General features: G+C 37.2%; 1 protein-coding gene across 1 annotated transcript in view; it reads right to left on the reverse strand.

The window, feature by feature from the left end:
• ZSWIM6 (zinc finger SWIM-type containing 6) overlaps positions 1–15,979 on the reverse strand; it is a 209,901-nt gene that overhangs the window by 2,861 nt on the left and 191,061 nt on the right. Inside the window, exons 9-14 of the mRNA XM_074207245.1 lie at positions 15,267–15,527; positions 9,772–9,907; positions 5,243–5,400; positions 4,549–4,712; positions 3,248–3,329; positions 1–815 (exon numbers count right to left, since the gene is read on the reverse strand). The exon at positions 1–815 is cut by the window's left edge and continues 2,861 nt beyond it. Coding sequence (XP_074063346.1) covers positions 1–815; positions 3,248–3,329; positions 4,549–4,712; positions 5,243–5,400; positions 9,772–9,907; positions 15,267–15,527 — 1,616 coding nt within the window. The remainder of the gene's footprint in view (positions 816–3,247; positions 3,330–4,548; positions 4,713–5,242; positions 5,401–9,771; positions 9,908–15,266; positions 15,528–15,979) is intronic.

Genomic DNA, 15,979 nt, shown 5'->3' on the forward strand with positions numbered 1-15,979 from the left:
GTAGATTTGTTTTAGGTTGTCAATAAATTGTGTAAACTGAATGTGTCCATCATGAGCCATTAAGAAGGTCTCTCGGGCCTTGCTAAGGAACTCGATAAACTCACTATAGTGTCGAGGACTGATGTGTGTGAGTCGCGAATGTGTTGTATTAATGTAGGCTCCAATTGTGGCATCCAGGAGTTGCCTCAAAGGGGCTTTGTCCAGTGACATGAGCTTACCAGAGTTCCTCCTTCCATGAAGTCCCACCATCCCAGGAGTGGTCAAAGTACACCTGCGCAAAATGTCTGAGAGTACGGTTGCGCATTTGACACTTTTGACCACCAGAGGTATTATAGCCGCTAGCTCATTTTTCCCGAGGGAGTGGCTGAGCGCACATGCCCATAAAACGTCATTAATGGCAGGGTGTGTGTCCTGATTGTAACTCAGGTTGAGATGCGTCATGGCCAAAGTAGCCAGCTTGTAGGCCCTCATGGGGTAGCCACGGTGCTCCATGTACCGGGCTATCGTAAAAAGCTGCGTGTAGCTCATGCCGGTGGTAGCAGCATCGAGAACAATTTGGTAAGCGGTCTCAAAAGCTATGTGATCCTTTTCACACAAGGTCAGTGCAGAGAGGGCGCAGTTTTGAGGGTCCTTCATGGCACACTGAAGAGCAAGCGTCCTAGCACTACCGGCCAGTTTCTCCTGCTGGTGGCAGTCCAGATGCAGACGGACAATGGTACTGTTGGACATCACCGTGGTAGCAACAATACTAGTGGCCTCTGTGGGGGTGAAGAGTGTAAACCAGCTCTGCATGATACTATCCAGTGCATAGACACCTAGGAGACAGAGAAGAGAGATTTGTCACCAGTTAGGACATTCTAGAAGCTAACTTTTCATTTTTATTTTTAAAAAACAAAATTTAACTTGTTAATTTTATCATAGATTATGTGGCAAACTTTTTATAGAGTTCTGATAATGTCATGGAAAGCAACCTTTTAGTTTCAATAAAAAAGCTAAAAGAAATTAGGACATCTCATAATAAAGAACTGATCCTCTTGGTATCTGATATTTTCACTGTGTTGTTTTCAGTGACTGTGGCTTTTGGATAACCAGGTCTAATTTGCAAAAGTCTAATGTCAGTTAGGTACTTCAAATTTTCTGCTGATCAAATGACTTTCTCGAGTCTTAAGAGTTTTCTCTAGGTGGTTTTGTTCTTCTCAAAATGCCAAGCCAAAAGTGCCTCAGTCACTGAACCATCTTAAAAGTGTGTAATTTAAATAAAAAGCATTAAGTCACTGAAGGTTAACAATAATGACAACAAAAACCCAGTATGAGTCTGATGGGGTTAGAATAGGAGAGTAATTCTTGGTTGGCTCTTACCCTTATATCTACTCTCTATGGTAAATTAAATGGGATCCTATATTCACACTATTTCTCCACTTTTAAAATACTGCTATTATAAACAAGGATTTCCATTGTTACTCTTCTGTTTCACTTCTAGTATTTCTTCTTGGCAAGGCAAATATGTCTATTTCTGATGCAAATAGGAAAAAAGAAAGATAACAAAACTAATACACTAAACAACTACATTCTGTTTTTGTTGATATTTTTGCAAGAAATGTATAGTTTTATTTAGAACCACTTTATTACTACAGTGGGGAAATATCTGTCTGATGTACTTTACAAATTACTGACTATGGGCAACTAGGGCAGCTTCTTATGGCCAGCAGTAATTTTTCACTGACTTGAGAGCTCACCTAAACCATATTCAATGGTTATCATTTTCTCAATGGGAATTTGTGATTTTGTTTTACTTGCATGATTTGGGAGGAAGATTTATGTAGCTAGAAAACTTCCTTTTATCTTCATTTAAATATACATGGTCAATGCCTATAGACTCAAATCAGTTTTCTTGGTCATTTCTAATCCATAAAGGGCTCACTTTAGGACACTTTTACATGTAACTATAAACTAGATTATGAGAACATAATAAAAGCACTTCATGTCCTGAGAGACAACTGGTCAAGAGTCATATTGATAGCATTAAGTCATCTACTCTAGAGTAAGTTGTATCAAGATACCTGGAGGACAAAAATACCTAGGATGGAAGGACTCATTTCTGTAGGGATGTGAGGGGGCCATGCCTATACAGACGCCTTCACAAAGTAGTACTAACAAAGGAAAGGCTGAGAGACTATAAATACGGCTTCAACAAAAAGCAAAAATTGGCTTTCTGCATTTGGTTAGTCTTTTCTCAAAGATTGCATAAGTTACTAAATAAGGGTCAATAGAACCACATATTCTGGTCCTCTTCATAATTTAGAAAGAATCTAATAAAAACAATAATTTAATTCTCTACTATCAGTTATGAGTTTATGAACACTAAACTAATTTCAGGTGGTTTCGGACTCTGTTAAGGTCCCTAGAATAAAAGTGACGATGGCAAGCTCGAACTGCTTTTTCTTAATGGGGCATCATCTCTAGTCAAGGTCATTGCTTATGCTCCAGTCAGACCTCAAACAGTCTGAGTGATAGAAAGTCAATTTCAGTTTCAATTCAGTACAGACAACCAACAAAGAATGAGTGGCCAATGCCTAGGATGCTAGAGGATGGGGGTGGGGAAGAGAAGAAAAATAGGTGTGGCACTGCAGAATTTCTGAGAACTCTTAAAAAAAAAGACTTGCCTTTTCTGAAACACTATCACACTATCACCAAGCAAACCATAATCAATCATAATCAAAATGTGTAAAATTAAACTCAAAATTTACAATTAAACTAGTTTATGAGAATATGGAAAAGAATTTTTTTCAGAAACTCCTTTAAAATAATCTTTAATAATCAAGTTTACTTTTCAAGTTAGCAGAAGCATGAAAATAAAGATTCTGTAATTGAATTCAGAGACTGTTTAAAGAACAGAGGACCTGGGCACAAAAAAAATTCATCTTTTGGTTTGTGTTACAATGAAATATTTGCAAAAGTATATTCCTGACATTTCTGAGTTTTGTATTCTAGTGCATTCAAAAACTGGATCATTATTTGACTTAAATAATTTTCAGACTTCAAAAACAAAATAGAATGAAACAAATATTTATTATCTGCTTTTCCTTGATGGTAAGCAAACCTTTCTTTAGTATTTCTTCTTTTACTAGTATAACAAAAACTGCAAAGTCCCTGTTTTTCTGGCCAACCCAGACACAGCTGCATCTAAAAATGACAAGAAATAGTAACGATGTTTCTGGAAGCTGTTTCTTGAAACATATTAACTTACCCACTTCAGTTGCACATGTTACCAACCATCTAACCATTTCCCGCCGTCGCCAATTTAAAGTTGACAATGTCATTCGCATAACCTGCCAAAATTGTGAAAACATAATTAGCAGTAATATAAATCAATGGAATGGTAAGAGAAATTATTATTATAATGTGAAAATCATAAGAGATCTAATAACTAGAAGTCAAACAATTTTTTCATGGTAGTCTTTATGCACACACACACATACACACACAACACACATTCTCTCTCTCTCTCTCTCTCTCTCTCTCTCTCTCTCTCTCTCTCTCTCTCCAATTCATTAAAACCTACTGCTCTTTCATCCAGTAAATAAAGCCATAATTGTTCTGGACTGGGGAGATTAATTTAAAAAAAAAAAACACCTTTTCTAGAGGTTGTCAGAGTCAGTATCATAGAGTTGGTATCAATTCTGCTCAATATCCCCTTACCTTCCCATGTTCACATCTCAGTACTGTGCTGAGAGGCAGTGCTATGTAATGGAAAGAGCAGGCCTTGAATCTGGGAAGATCTATGTGCCAAGCAGTGGAAATTAAAAAAATGAAAGAAACCAAAAACTATATGTCTACCCAAGTGGTTATAAACAGTATAAAAAAACTTTTACTTTAATTTAGTTTTTGCCTTTTAGGCAAAAAATAAAGTGAACATCCTTGGTTTTCTGAAAATACAAAAGTCTAAAAGATCAAGTTCTGAATTATATTGAATTACATATTCAAAAATTAATTATCTTTTCTCCAGTCACTCAATGAGATTAGGTAGGATTATAATTATAGGGGAAGGGATTGTTCTTATTGGGAGAGAGATTGGTTTGACAGGCACTGATCTAGTTTTTCCATGGTTTTCAAATACTTTCATATATTATCTCCTTTGAGCTTTACAACAATCTTGAGAGGAAGGCTGGGAAGATATGTTTTATTCTCATTTTAAAGATGAATAAATTGAAGCACAGTGAAGTTTAGTGATTTGTCCAAGACCATAAAGTTCTCTGATGGCAAAAATAGAACTAGAGTTGAGGTTTCTTAAATTTTTGCACCAGAATTCTATTCTGCTGCCTACAAACACCACCTTAAAGGATGGTACCCTCTAAAAGGACAGGGAGTGTATCCATAAAGTGCAGGTCCTTTCAGCTAGGAATCACAAATGCCCTCATTTTGGGAATATTTAATAGTCTGTGCACCTGAGAATTTACTTACCTATACATTATAATAAAACTACCAATTCTTATAATAAGAGTAAAAACAAAAGTTTTTAAAACCCACATAATAATATTGGTGATATACCTGAAGACCCAGCTCCAGAGACACTTTCAAAAGAGTGATGTCTGGCAAACTGTCCATGAGAGTTGCTATCTTAAATGCATCTTGGGCAAGCTTAAAAATGTGTGATGAGGAGTGAATGTTTTTCTGGATGGATTCTAATACTGTTTCAAGCCTCCGAACATCGCCTGCATTGTACAAGGGGGAGGAAGCAAACATACATGCAACAATAAAAGAAAAGAAAGAAAAACAATTATACAAATTAATTTATTTGAAATGTTCATTGATGGGAAAGATATTATAATTATGTTCCCTAATACTTCAATGTATATGAATATCAGATTTCCCCTCAAAAAGGGACAACTTTTAGTAAGCAAATGTGTATGTGAAACAAAATCAGTATTAAATAAACAACTCCCTAAATCTTTATCCTTGGATGTTTTAAGGAATGAAAAATTAAGCAGACATTTATCTACTTCTCAGTTTAAGCAACCTTTAATTCCCTATCTGTAAAGTAAGTAATCATATAGGGGATAGTCTGGTGACTCAAGTAAGTCAGTCTCATACTTAAATCAACTTCTATTACTCCTAACCTAAAAATCATGACCACTAAAAGACTGTCTCACATAAGAATTACTACCTATTAAACAATTTGAAATAAAAATTATCCTCCCTGGAAAACAAATAAAATACCTCTGTTTTAAGGACAATACTGTACCTTTGGCTGCTGTTAGCATAGTTGATGCCAACTCACACTGCTGAGACTCAATGTGGCTTAGGGTAAACCAGCGGGGATACCGGTTTGGAACAACTGATGCAATGTGGTGTGGGCGGGACATATCTCCTGTTGGAGCAGTAGATTCCAATACTAGTAATCTGTAAGAGAAGACAAGGCAGGCTGCCTCTTTTTACTTGTCCATCATTATAACCATGGTTACTGGCAAGCCAAAGCCACAAGAGCTACTTGACTACAGAGAAAGCATACATGGCCCAGGTGCAAGAGCTGTGGTAGACTCTCTTCTGCCAGAATTTCAGTCAGTCTGCCAAAAGCCTCATTAACTGTTAATCACCCAAACCTAAGAGATTTGCCTCCTTGTGTATCATTAGGAAGATGAGAATATACAGGTAAATCAAGATATTGAGTTTCATTTTTTTTCTACTGCCATAGTTTTCATTTATAATAGTTTTCAAATTCATTCATTTATATAAAATAATTTGATAAAGAGAAAACTAGTAATGGAAGATCAGGACAGAAGAGTGCTGAAACAGAGATTAGGAGACACCTGAGATTAAGAAACTGATTATTGACAAAATTGGATGAGAAAGAAAACTGTCGTTTGTACATAATTCTCACACTTGTTAAAAACATTTTCCTTATAGCCTTTAGGTTATCAACAAAAATAAAAATATGCCTTTAGCATTTATTTCCTGATTCAGAAAATCGAATATTGAAGCTCAATTTTCAGTCTTCTTTCACATTTACCTAAGACACTACTGAAATTTCTTATCTTGGGGATCAACTCGCCTTGTTCAGAAAAAACTGAAAATGAAAATTACGCTGAAAACAAAGCATATGTTAACTCATTTCTAAATGTAACTATTGGTGGAAAGGAACAGTTTTAAGCAGCTATGATAACAAGAACCTAATCACAAAAGGAAATCACATACATATAATCTTTTCATTCTAACACTGAAACTTTTGGTGGTATGGAATTAAGACTTATAAGCAAAACGTTTTAGAATGGATTAGAGTCTGATGATATTTTTCAAGGCCTACAATGTTTATGGCTTCATAAGAGGGCAATTTTCCTATTCCTTTTTTATGTTTAGAACAACAAAGGAGTGATATGGTGATAGGAGACAAGAAGGATTTCTTCAATGTTGAAATGAGGGGCAGGAAAAGTTGGGTATGTAATTACATAGATAGACAGATATAGGGAGATAGTTTTAAGACATAAAAAATTTTTCAACAGTTAACTGGCTTTTACTGTGTACTTTATGAAATGACTTCTCAATTTCTTGTTTCACAAAAAACCTTAAGTAACATATATGTTGTAAACCTGCCTTGCCCACTAAACAAAAGAAATTATTCCAACAATTGAAATTGGGGGAAGATTAGATATATAACTTTTAACTAATTAAAAAAGGCTAATTAGAAAACCAAAAAGTACCCATTTATCCAAGCACAAATTTTGCCAAAATTATTTTAGAGGTGAACCACTACTGCAGACTAGGAAAAGAAAAGAATATTAAAAGGGCATTTCCTGAGCCTGACATTTCCAAAGAAAACTGGGAATGGGAAAAGACAAGTGAAGGATGATGTCTCTTTTTTTTCTAATATCTATTTCTGGTCTCCTCTAAAGATCAGTGTTTATCATGATGTATCTTCTTTCATGGCAGCTTCCTGCAAGGCTTTCTCTAGTTAGAGGTATGTGTAAGGGACTGAAAATAACAAAAATATTTCCCATTGTTTTGTTGCTATACACAAGCAAGAACTGCCTTTCAGTGAACCAGAAACTAAAAGGAGTCTGTGTCTTTGAAGGTAATTCAAATTAGCAGGTCTTATAGATGAGTATTATTCTGTGCAATACTTTCATAGCTGGCCAATGGTAGTAGCACCAGACACTATTAACACTGAGCTTCTACTCTTAACAAGAAAAAGAATGGAATCTTGGATTTGAATATGTCCATATTTCAACATGATGTTACAGAAAACTTCCACTTCATTTTACTAAAGTTATATTAAAATGTTCTGTCCACAAAATGCAACTACTTTTAAACTATCACTCTAATGATGGTATTAATCATCCTAGACAGAGGAAAAGTTTGGCATTACCTACCACCTTCAATATTTCCAAAACAAGTGATGCTGCTAGTTACAACATTCACCTGATACATTCTTTCTTTGGTTTCTGGATCACTGGTCTCTTAGTTCATTCTGTGTGATGCTCTCCTTTGCTGAATCATCATCTGTACTCCTGGCCAATAAGTGTAGCTCTTCCCCAAACCTTTGCCCTGGCCTCTCTGCTCTTTCTGCAGCACTCTTCCCCCAGTTTAGTGATCTTTTCAGTTTGCATGGCTTCAGTTATGATCCTATATAAATAGTTCACACACATCTTGAGCTCTTTCTCTAACCCCAATTTGCACACTGACCTAAGTTACTGCATTACCAACTTCTTGGTGGACATCTCTAGGCATCTCAAATACAGGGGGTGTATTATATCTTCCCCAAACCCAACTCACCTAACAAACTTTTCAGTTCCAATATCTTGCCAGTCTTGCAGCTTTGTAACTCTTGATTAACTTCCCTCTCAAACCTCATATATGATCAATTGTTAATCATCAATTATACAGCCACAACATGTCTCAGATTCTCCTTCTTACCTCCCACAACTTCTCCCCTAGTGTAGATTCTTGTCACCTGGACCACTCCTTATTTGTTTTCCTAACTACCAGTTTTCCCCCTTCCCAATCAATGCTTAACAAAGCTGCAAAATTGATGTTCCTAGAATATCTATCTGATCATGGCACACATCTTCTCTATCTTCCCCTTCACATTCTAAAACATCTTCCATAAATTTCCTGTTGCCTCCAGCATAAAAACCAAAATTCTCAAACTGATGCTTCGACCCTTTCATAATCTGACACCTAATTTTCCAGTTATTTCATTTTACTCTTTGTGCATCATGCCAAAATGGCCTTGTTAGAATTTATCCATTACATAAAATCTTCTCTCCCTCCACCACCATACAAAAGCTCTGGGCGTCCTGTATGCCTTCAATAAATGTGGTCTTCAACTTCTACTTTCCAGAATCCTTGGTTTCCTACAAGGATGAGTTCAGTTGGTACTTTCCCTTCCTTGCCCAACTGTTCATTCTCATTCTGCATCTCTCCTGTTTTTGTGAATACTTTATTTTTACTAATCTGTGAACAATATGTCATATCCCTTGATGAAATGTAAACTCCCTGAAAACAGAAACTGATGCATTTTTGTCTTTTTTCACAAAGAATTTAGCACAATGCATTAGGGTCTAGTAGGGTCTTAAAAAAGGTTTGTGGAATTGAATAGAATCTGATAAATGAAGGAAACATCAGACTGCCAGGGAAAGTACACATCAAATTAAAGAAATTCTAGCCTTGAGTATCTACATATGATAGTTCTCTTTATCTCTATCACATTTAATTATGGACAAATCCCTGAAGAGATCCAGATTCAAGGTCACACTTGTTATTTTGTTTAAAATGAGTAACATATGGGCTATGGTTTAGAGGTGTTACATGTTCTTAAAAATCCACGGCAATGGTTATGGACATGAAATAGGTGATGAACAACTGCGTACTCATTCACAAAACTCAAACTCTTAGATCTGTTCTTTAGAAGGAAGTATAGTGATTTTTATTCTATATCCTCCATTAGAATTCTGGATCTGATTTGTAAAATAGTTAATATTTTAAGAAGAGCTAAGAGTTCCTTCTTGTGTTTTTGAAATTACAACTTCACTAGAATCAGTATAGAATGGGGGAAAAAAATAATATCCTGAATCTACAGTAAGGTTGGATGGAGATGGGAGAAACGGTTATTTAGTAAATTAGTTTTTTTTTAAGTAGTAAAAATAAATGATTGGAACACAGAAAGACATTTTAAGGTACATATAAGAAAGGGGGAATTGTTGAATAGTTCACAGTCATGAGGAATGAGAAGATTTCTGAAAACCTATTTTTACAATGTAAGGATACTATTCATGTTCTTGTCTTGAAGTTAGTCAAAAAAAGTACTTTGTGATGCAACTGTTTTTCCTAAATGAGGGATGGTGAAACTACTACATAAAAGTGAAAACTATGGTAGTTCTGAAGGTCTCAGTTATATTTTTATCAAGCACATTTATTATTCTTTACTTTGTCAAAAAGTATTGAATTATTTAGGAAGGTTTCAAGTGAAAACTGCTTTATGATTAAGCATTAGCCTAAAATAACCCACTAATACTAGAATCTAGCTCTAAGAAGGAAAAAAAGGGGGGGGGGAACCAATACAACTCTCCCTAAAATTAGTATGTCAGCATACCAAGCAGGCCACGGATGGTTCTTTTCCTGCTTTTAAAAACAACACAAGACGCACAGGCAGACAGTTTTCTTCGGCTTTGCTTGGTTACAGGAAATGTGAATGGATCAGTAGCAACAGTGAGTGAGAGGCTATTTCCCCAGGGGGGTTTCTGCCTGTCTCTCCCCAGCAGAGCTTTCCATACATACCGCATTGCTCTCAGTGCAATTTTGTATGCTAGTTCAGCATCATGAGGTAGGAGAGAGGTGAAGAGATACTTGGCAAATGTATGCATCGGGACGCTCTCTCGGTGGATGACTTCTCCTAGACCACTATAGGGTCCGGCTGTGAGAAGAGTACAGAGAGGTTACATTTCTAAGTCTGAATTAAACCATATATACAAATAGGCTAAGCAACACTCCTATTAATTTAGACTCCAATATAAATGTTATAGGAATGTTAGAGAGGAAGAAAATCTGAAGTAAAGGTTGCTTGGCGTTTGTCAGACATTTCAACATTTCTATCATAAAGCAATGACTCAAAAGACTGTGCCACAAAGTGTGTCATATGAAAGTGGTGCTCTCTTGGAACTGTTAGGACCACCACATTATAGGAATAATTTTTCTGAAAAGCAAAACCTGGAGATATTTTCTAGAATATCTTTTTTGAAGAGTTTACAAAAACATTTTAGCCTTTGGGACAGAAAGACACAAACACACACACACACACACACACACACACGCCTGACCATCAGGGACATGCAAAACGAAGTTTATATTCCAGAGATATTCTGAATCATAACTAGGATGGGGCTGAATGATACTTGTTAAGATGAGTATTCTAAAAGAAAAGCACGGGGGGGGGGGGGGGGGGGGGCGAGCCCAGATGGTGACAAGAGCGGATTGTGTCTTAGGCACTCTCTCATAAAACTTCTAAACTAAGGACTCTAACTAAATTTTTGAGGGACAGAACCCACAGAGGGACCCAGTGAGGCAGTTCTTCTACTCAAGGTAACCTGGAAAAGACCAGAAAGGCTCTGCTCCCCAGGGATGGAGGGGCAGCCCGCCAGAGCGAAAGAACTTCAGCCTCCCGGAGGCAGCCCCAGGGAGCTGGGAGCTGAGGCAGCTCATAGCAGTGGGGGAGTTTCCTGAACTACGCCCTGGGGAGCACCGGGCACAAATTGGGGGAACAGCTGAGGGACCTCTGCCACAGCGAGTACGTGAAGCCCAGCCCTCAGAGCACACAGTGAGCAACATGGCCACCACAGTCCAGATCCAGGAAACAGAGAAGCAGGCAGATCCTGTAAGCAGGAGCCCCCAGGGCATGAGCCTATTGAACCTAGGGAGGGGAGTAAAGAGAGAGAGACTGCAGAGCTTTGCCCCTGGGAACAGGACTCTGGGGTTCTGACCACATTCAGATCCTGATCGCAGTCTAGGCCCCCCCATAGAACAGCAGCCCCCCCCCAACCTCAGCCAGGTGGCAGAGGGGGGCGCTTATAGTCATTCACAAACCAGGAGGGAGGACAGAGCCCCACACACGGAGACCCTTGTGGGAGTGTCACAAAAGCTCAGGTAGCACCCTAAAAAACAGGCTTAGGCTGGGAAAATGAGCAAGCAGAGAAAAAAGAGGAGCACCATTGAGAAATATTTTCAATATGAGCTCAAGAAGGTTCAAAACACTCAATATGCAGATGAGGAAGCACAAGCTCCTACATCTAAAGACTCCAAGAAAAACAGAAATTGGGTTCAGGTTATGACAGAGCTCAAAAAAAGACTTTGAAAATCAAATGACAGAGTTAGAAGAAAAACTGGGAAAAGAAATGAGAGAGATGCAGGAAAAACATGAAAATGAAGTCAGCAACCTAGTCAAGGAAATCCAAAAACAAGCTGAAGAAAATAGCATGCTAAAAAACCAGCTTAGGTCAAATGGATAAAACAGTTCAAAAAGTTATTGAGGAGAAGAATGCTTATTTAAAAAGCAAAATGGGCCAGATGGAAAAAAGAGATAAGAAAACTCTCTGAGGAAAGCAAATCCTTCAGACAAAGAATAGAACTCAGGGAGATTGATGAATTTACGAGAAACCAGGACTCAATACTCCAAAACCAAAAAAATGAAAAATTAGAAGAAAATGTGAAACATCTCACTGAAAAAACAACTGATATGGAAAACAGATTTAGGAAAGATAATTTAAAAATTATTGGAATACCTGAAAGTCATGATCAGGAAAAGAGCCTTGACAACATTTTCAAAGAATTACTACAGGAAAATTGCCCTGATATTCTAGAAGCAGAGGGCAAAATAGAAATGGAGAGAATCCACTGATCCTCGCCCCCCGAGAAAGAGATCCCAAAAAACCAACCCCTAGGAATATTATAGCCAAGTTCCAGAACTCCCAAGTCAAAAGAGAAAGTATTACAAGCATCCAGAAGGACACACTTCAAATATCGTGGAGCTGCAAGTCAGGATCACACAGGACTTAGCAGCAACTACATTGGAAGCTCGTAGGGCTTGGAATATAATATACCAGAAGGCAAAAGAGCTTAGAATGCAACCAAGAATCAACTACCCAGGAAGGCTGAATGTCCTCTTCTAGGGAAAAAGATGGACTTTCAATGAACCAGGGGAATTTCAAATGTTCCTGTTGGAATGGCCAGAGCTGAACAGAAGGTTTGATCTTCAGATACAGGACTCAGGTGAAGCATAGAGATTGGAGGAGAAGGGGAAAATATGAGGGACTTAATGATGATGAACTGCATGTATTCCTGCATAGAAAAATGACACTGATAATATTCATATGAACCTTCTCAGTTAATAGAGCAGGTAGAAGGAGCTTTTATAGTTGAAGCACAGGAGAAAGCTGAATTTGAAGATAAAATATGGTGTAAAAATGGAGTCAATAGAAAAAAGGGAAATGTAATGGGAGAAAGAAAAAGGAGAGGGAGGAATAGGTAAAGATATTTCATATAATAAGATTTTTCTTTATTACAACGAGCTATTGCAATGATATGGAAGGGGGGAAGGCAAGGGGGAATGAGGGAATCTTCACTCTCATCAGAGGTGGCTAGGAGAAGAAACAGCATATATACTCAATGGGGTATAGACATCTGGAGTAAGAAGGAGGGGGGAGCAGGGGGAAGGGGTGGGGATGTGAATAAAGGAGAGGATGGACCATGGGGGTAGAGTGGTCAGATATAACACATTTTCTTTTTTTTACCTCTTGCAAGGGGCTGGGATTGGATGGCCTGTCTGGGACCATAGGGCCAGGTGGATAATGGGCCTAGGGGTGGTAGGGGGGCTCGGGGCGTCTTGGCCCCATGACCAGGGATCTGTCTGCTGTGCCACTCAGATACCCTACAGCAGAGTCAGAGTGAAAGGAGAGAGAAAATATAGTACATGGTAGTGGAGAAATACGAAAGGAGGGAGTTATGATCGGCAATGGCGACGGTGGAAAAATATGGAAATAACTTTTGCGATGGACTTATAAAGAATGTGATCCACCCGCGACAGAGTTGGTGGCGTTGGAACAAAGACTGAAGCACAATTTTTATTATTATTATTTTTGTGGGGAGGTACAGGGCAAATGGGCTGGGTGGCCTGCCTGGGACCGCATAGCAGGGTGATCATTGGGTGTCTGAGGCCGGATTTGGACCCCGGCACTCCTGGTTCAAGGGCCAATGCTCTGTCCGCCACCCAGTCACCCCTACTATTATTACTATTTTATTTTATTTTGGGTCTTTTTTCTTTCTTTTTTTTTTTGGTTTTTGCAGGGCAGTGGGGTTGGGGTGGCTTGCATGTCACATAGTGTACAGGGCTGGATGTGGACTCGGGTGCTCCTGGCTCCAGGGCTGGTGCTCCATTCACTGAGCCACCTGGCCATACCTACAATTATTACTATTTTTTTTTATATTTTAATTTTTTTCTCTCCCCTTTACTTTATCGCTCAAGCGAGTCTATATTTTTTGGTGGGAGGGGGTATTTTGTTTACTCTTAAATAAGAATATTTTATTAATGTATAAAAACATTATTTGTACAAAATGAGAATAAATAAAAGAAAAAAACAAAGAAAAAACAAAAAAAAGAAAACCATCAAATGACAGAGAACTATTTACTTCTACAGTTTAAAAGTTTCAACATAATAAAAGGGCAATTAGTCTTTGTTGATATGTCAACAATTTTCAAAGGATTCTCTGTCTCTATAGCATATTTCAAATTAAATATCAACATTCATTTTTCTAACAAATTTGTGACATGAATGGAGAACAAAAATACCTTCTCATCAATGCCCACTGAATGCTACTTTGACAGTGGCAACATTTGCTCTTTTTAAATTTCAAAGTGAAACCAGAGAACTTGTACTTATTTACAATTTAACAGTCTGAAATTTAGTTTTTCCTATTTCAACTAGAAGCAAAATTGATTTCATACTTAGAGGTATGGCAGGACCCTACTCAGGAACAAAAAAAAATTATTTGTGGTAGAGAAAAATAGTCTTAGGCTTGCTAGATAAAAGAAATGCAATTTCTTTATTGTGGAATCACCTATAATAAAAAGGCTTCACTTGGTCACCCATTGGATCCCATTGGTACTCTCTTCAGTAGCCTTCACTTCAATGTATTTTAATGAAGTCTTTTTCATTGTTTCTATTTTTAAATGTAATCATCCATCACCCAAACTATCTCAAACATTTTCTACAATTCATTTATAAAGGGCTTTAATGTTTACAAAACATGTTTCTTGTAAAAATTCAGTGCTGTAGGGGATAGGTAAAATAAGTATTTCAATTTTATGGAAAACTAATGATCAGAAAATTATAAAAATAAACTGAACTGAAATCTTTCACTCATGTCCTAATTTACATTATTTTCTCAGAAGTATCTTACTCTTGATTTTCATTTTCTATTGTGTCTTAAGACAAAAAAACTTTTTAGTGCTGGAATTTTCCTTTTTGATGCATGAAAATATTATTTTCTTGATAATTTATTTTTGAGAGAACAAAAAAATTTAAATACAATACCTTCTCAGTTGTTTGTTGTAACTGTTTAACTTGTAGTTTATTTAAGACTCTTCAAGACTTTTTGTATTATTTTTGGTCTTGACCTCACAAAGTAAACTAGAGTCTGCCTTAGAAATTATATGAAACTTTTGAATTGGTTAGCCTATGTCTAAAGAATCATTAGAAAAATTCAGTGCTCACTCATTCACTTCCAAATTCTCTGTATTTTGGCAGTGTGTTTGCAAATGACATATTAAAAAACCAGACACTACGCAAGCCAATAATTCAAAGAGATGCCACTCAATTATAATGCTATCATTTAATTGTCCAAGCAAATGAGAATGTGGTCATTGGCAATCAGATGCCTGCTTTGGGATGGGATGATCCAAAGCAGAATAGCCTTATTGAAAACCATATGGCATTAAATGGGACTGCTTCTTGATGAGCTATGAATATAAGGTCACTTTCCCATCTCCTCTCACTCCAGTTTTTAATTTTAACAACTGCTATTTCCCCCTCAAGTGATTTTATTTATTGGGCAGTATGAATTCATATATGATAACTTAATGATCAAATTCCTTAAGGAAATGATCACACTTTTGAAATTAATTCAAATGTCAAAGAAAAGGTCCTGCCAAGCAACCCATGAAGAAATTGCTTATCTTCTAAATAAAGAGAATAGGTAAACACAAAGCAGCTTCATCAAGGTACCTTCTAATAGGAAGACTGCTTGCTTGCGAAAAATTTTCACTAATGTATCATCCAATTCAATTTCTTGTAGCTTGGAAATGAGCTGTTCCTCATTTCGGCAAACCTTCTCTTGTGTATACAATCCATCTGGCATGATCCGCTGCTGCCCCAGCCCTATTAGTGCTACTTCCACAGCCAGCGTTAAATATGATTCCCCTTCTTCCAAGAACTTGTGTGCAGGCAGGTGCTGGTACTCTAGAGACTTGCCTTGCCCCATATTCTCTGTGAAGAAACAACAAAAGGAATGATAGTCCACAAACTATTTTCCCTATACACTCTGACACATACAAATATTTATTTTACCAAATGTTATTTAATGAATTATTATATTTATCCTCTGGAGAGTCAGAAAACCTGTTATATAAAAAGGAAGAGCACCCAACATCTTGTTTTAATTAAGAAGGGAATCCCTCTACTATAAATCAATCACTTCCAAATTTCTAAACAGCTCAACAGTGAACAGACATAAAATATTTAAGCTAAAATTAAGTTAATGAAACATACAGCTATAAGTAAATGAATAGTAACTAGTAAAGGCTAGCAGATCACTCATGACACTTTCCTTACTTCTATAAGTTGCAGAGATTTAATAAGAAATTGGTCCTGTATTCCTAATTCCAGGATATAATGTGGGTAATTTCGCTTCAGAGCTTCCTCCCATCATTCAGTGTGTG

Source organism: Macrotis lagotis, chromosome X (assembly GCF_037893015.1).
Source record: "Macrotis lagotis isolate mMagLag1 chromosome X, bilby.v1.9.chrom.fasta, whole genome shotgun sequence".
In the NCBI taxonomy this organism is placed as follows: Eukaryota; Metazoa; Chordata; class Mammalia; order Peramelemorphia; family Peramelidae; genus Macrotis; species Macrotis lagotis.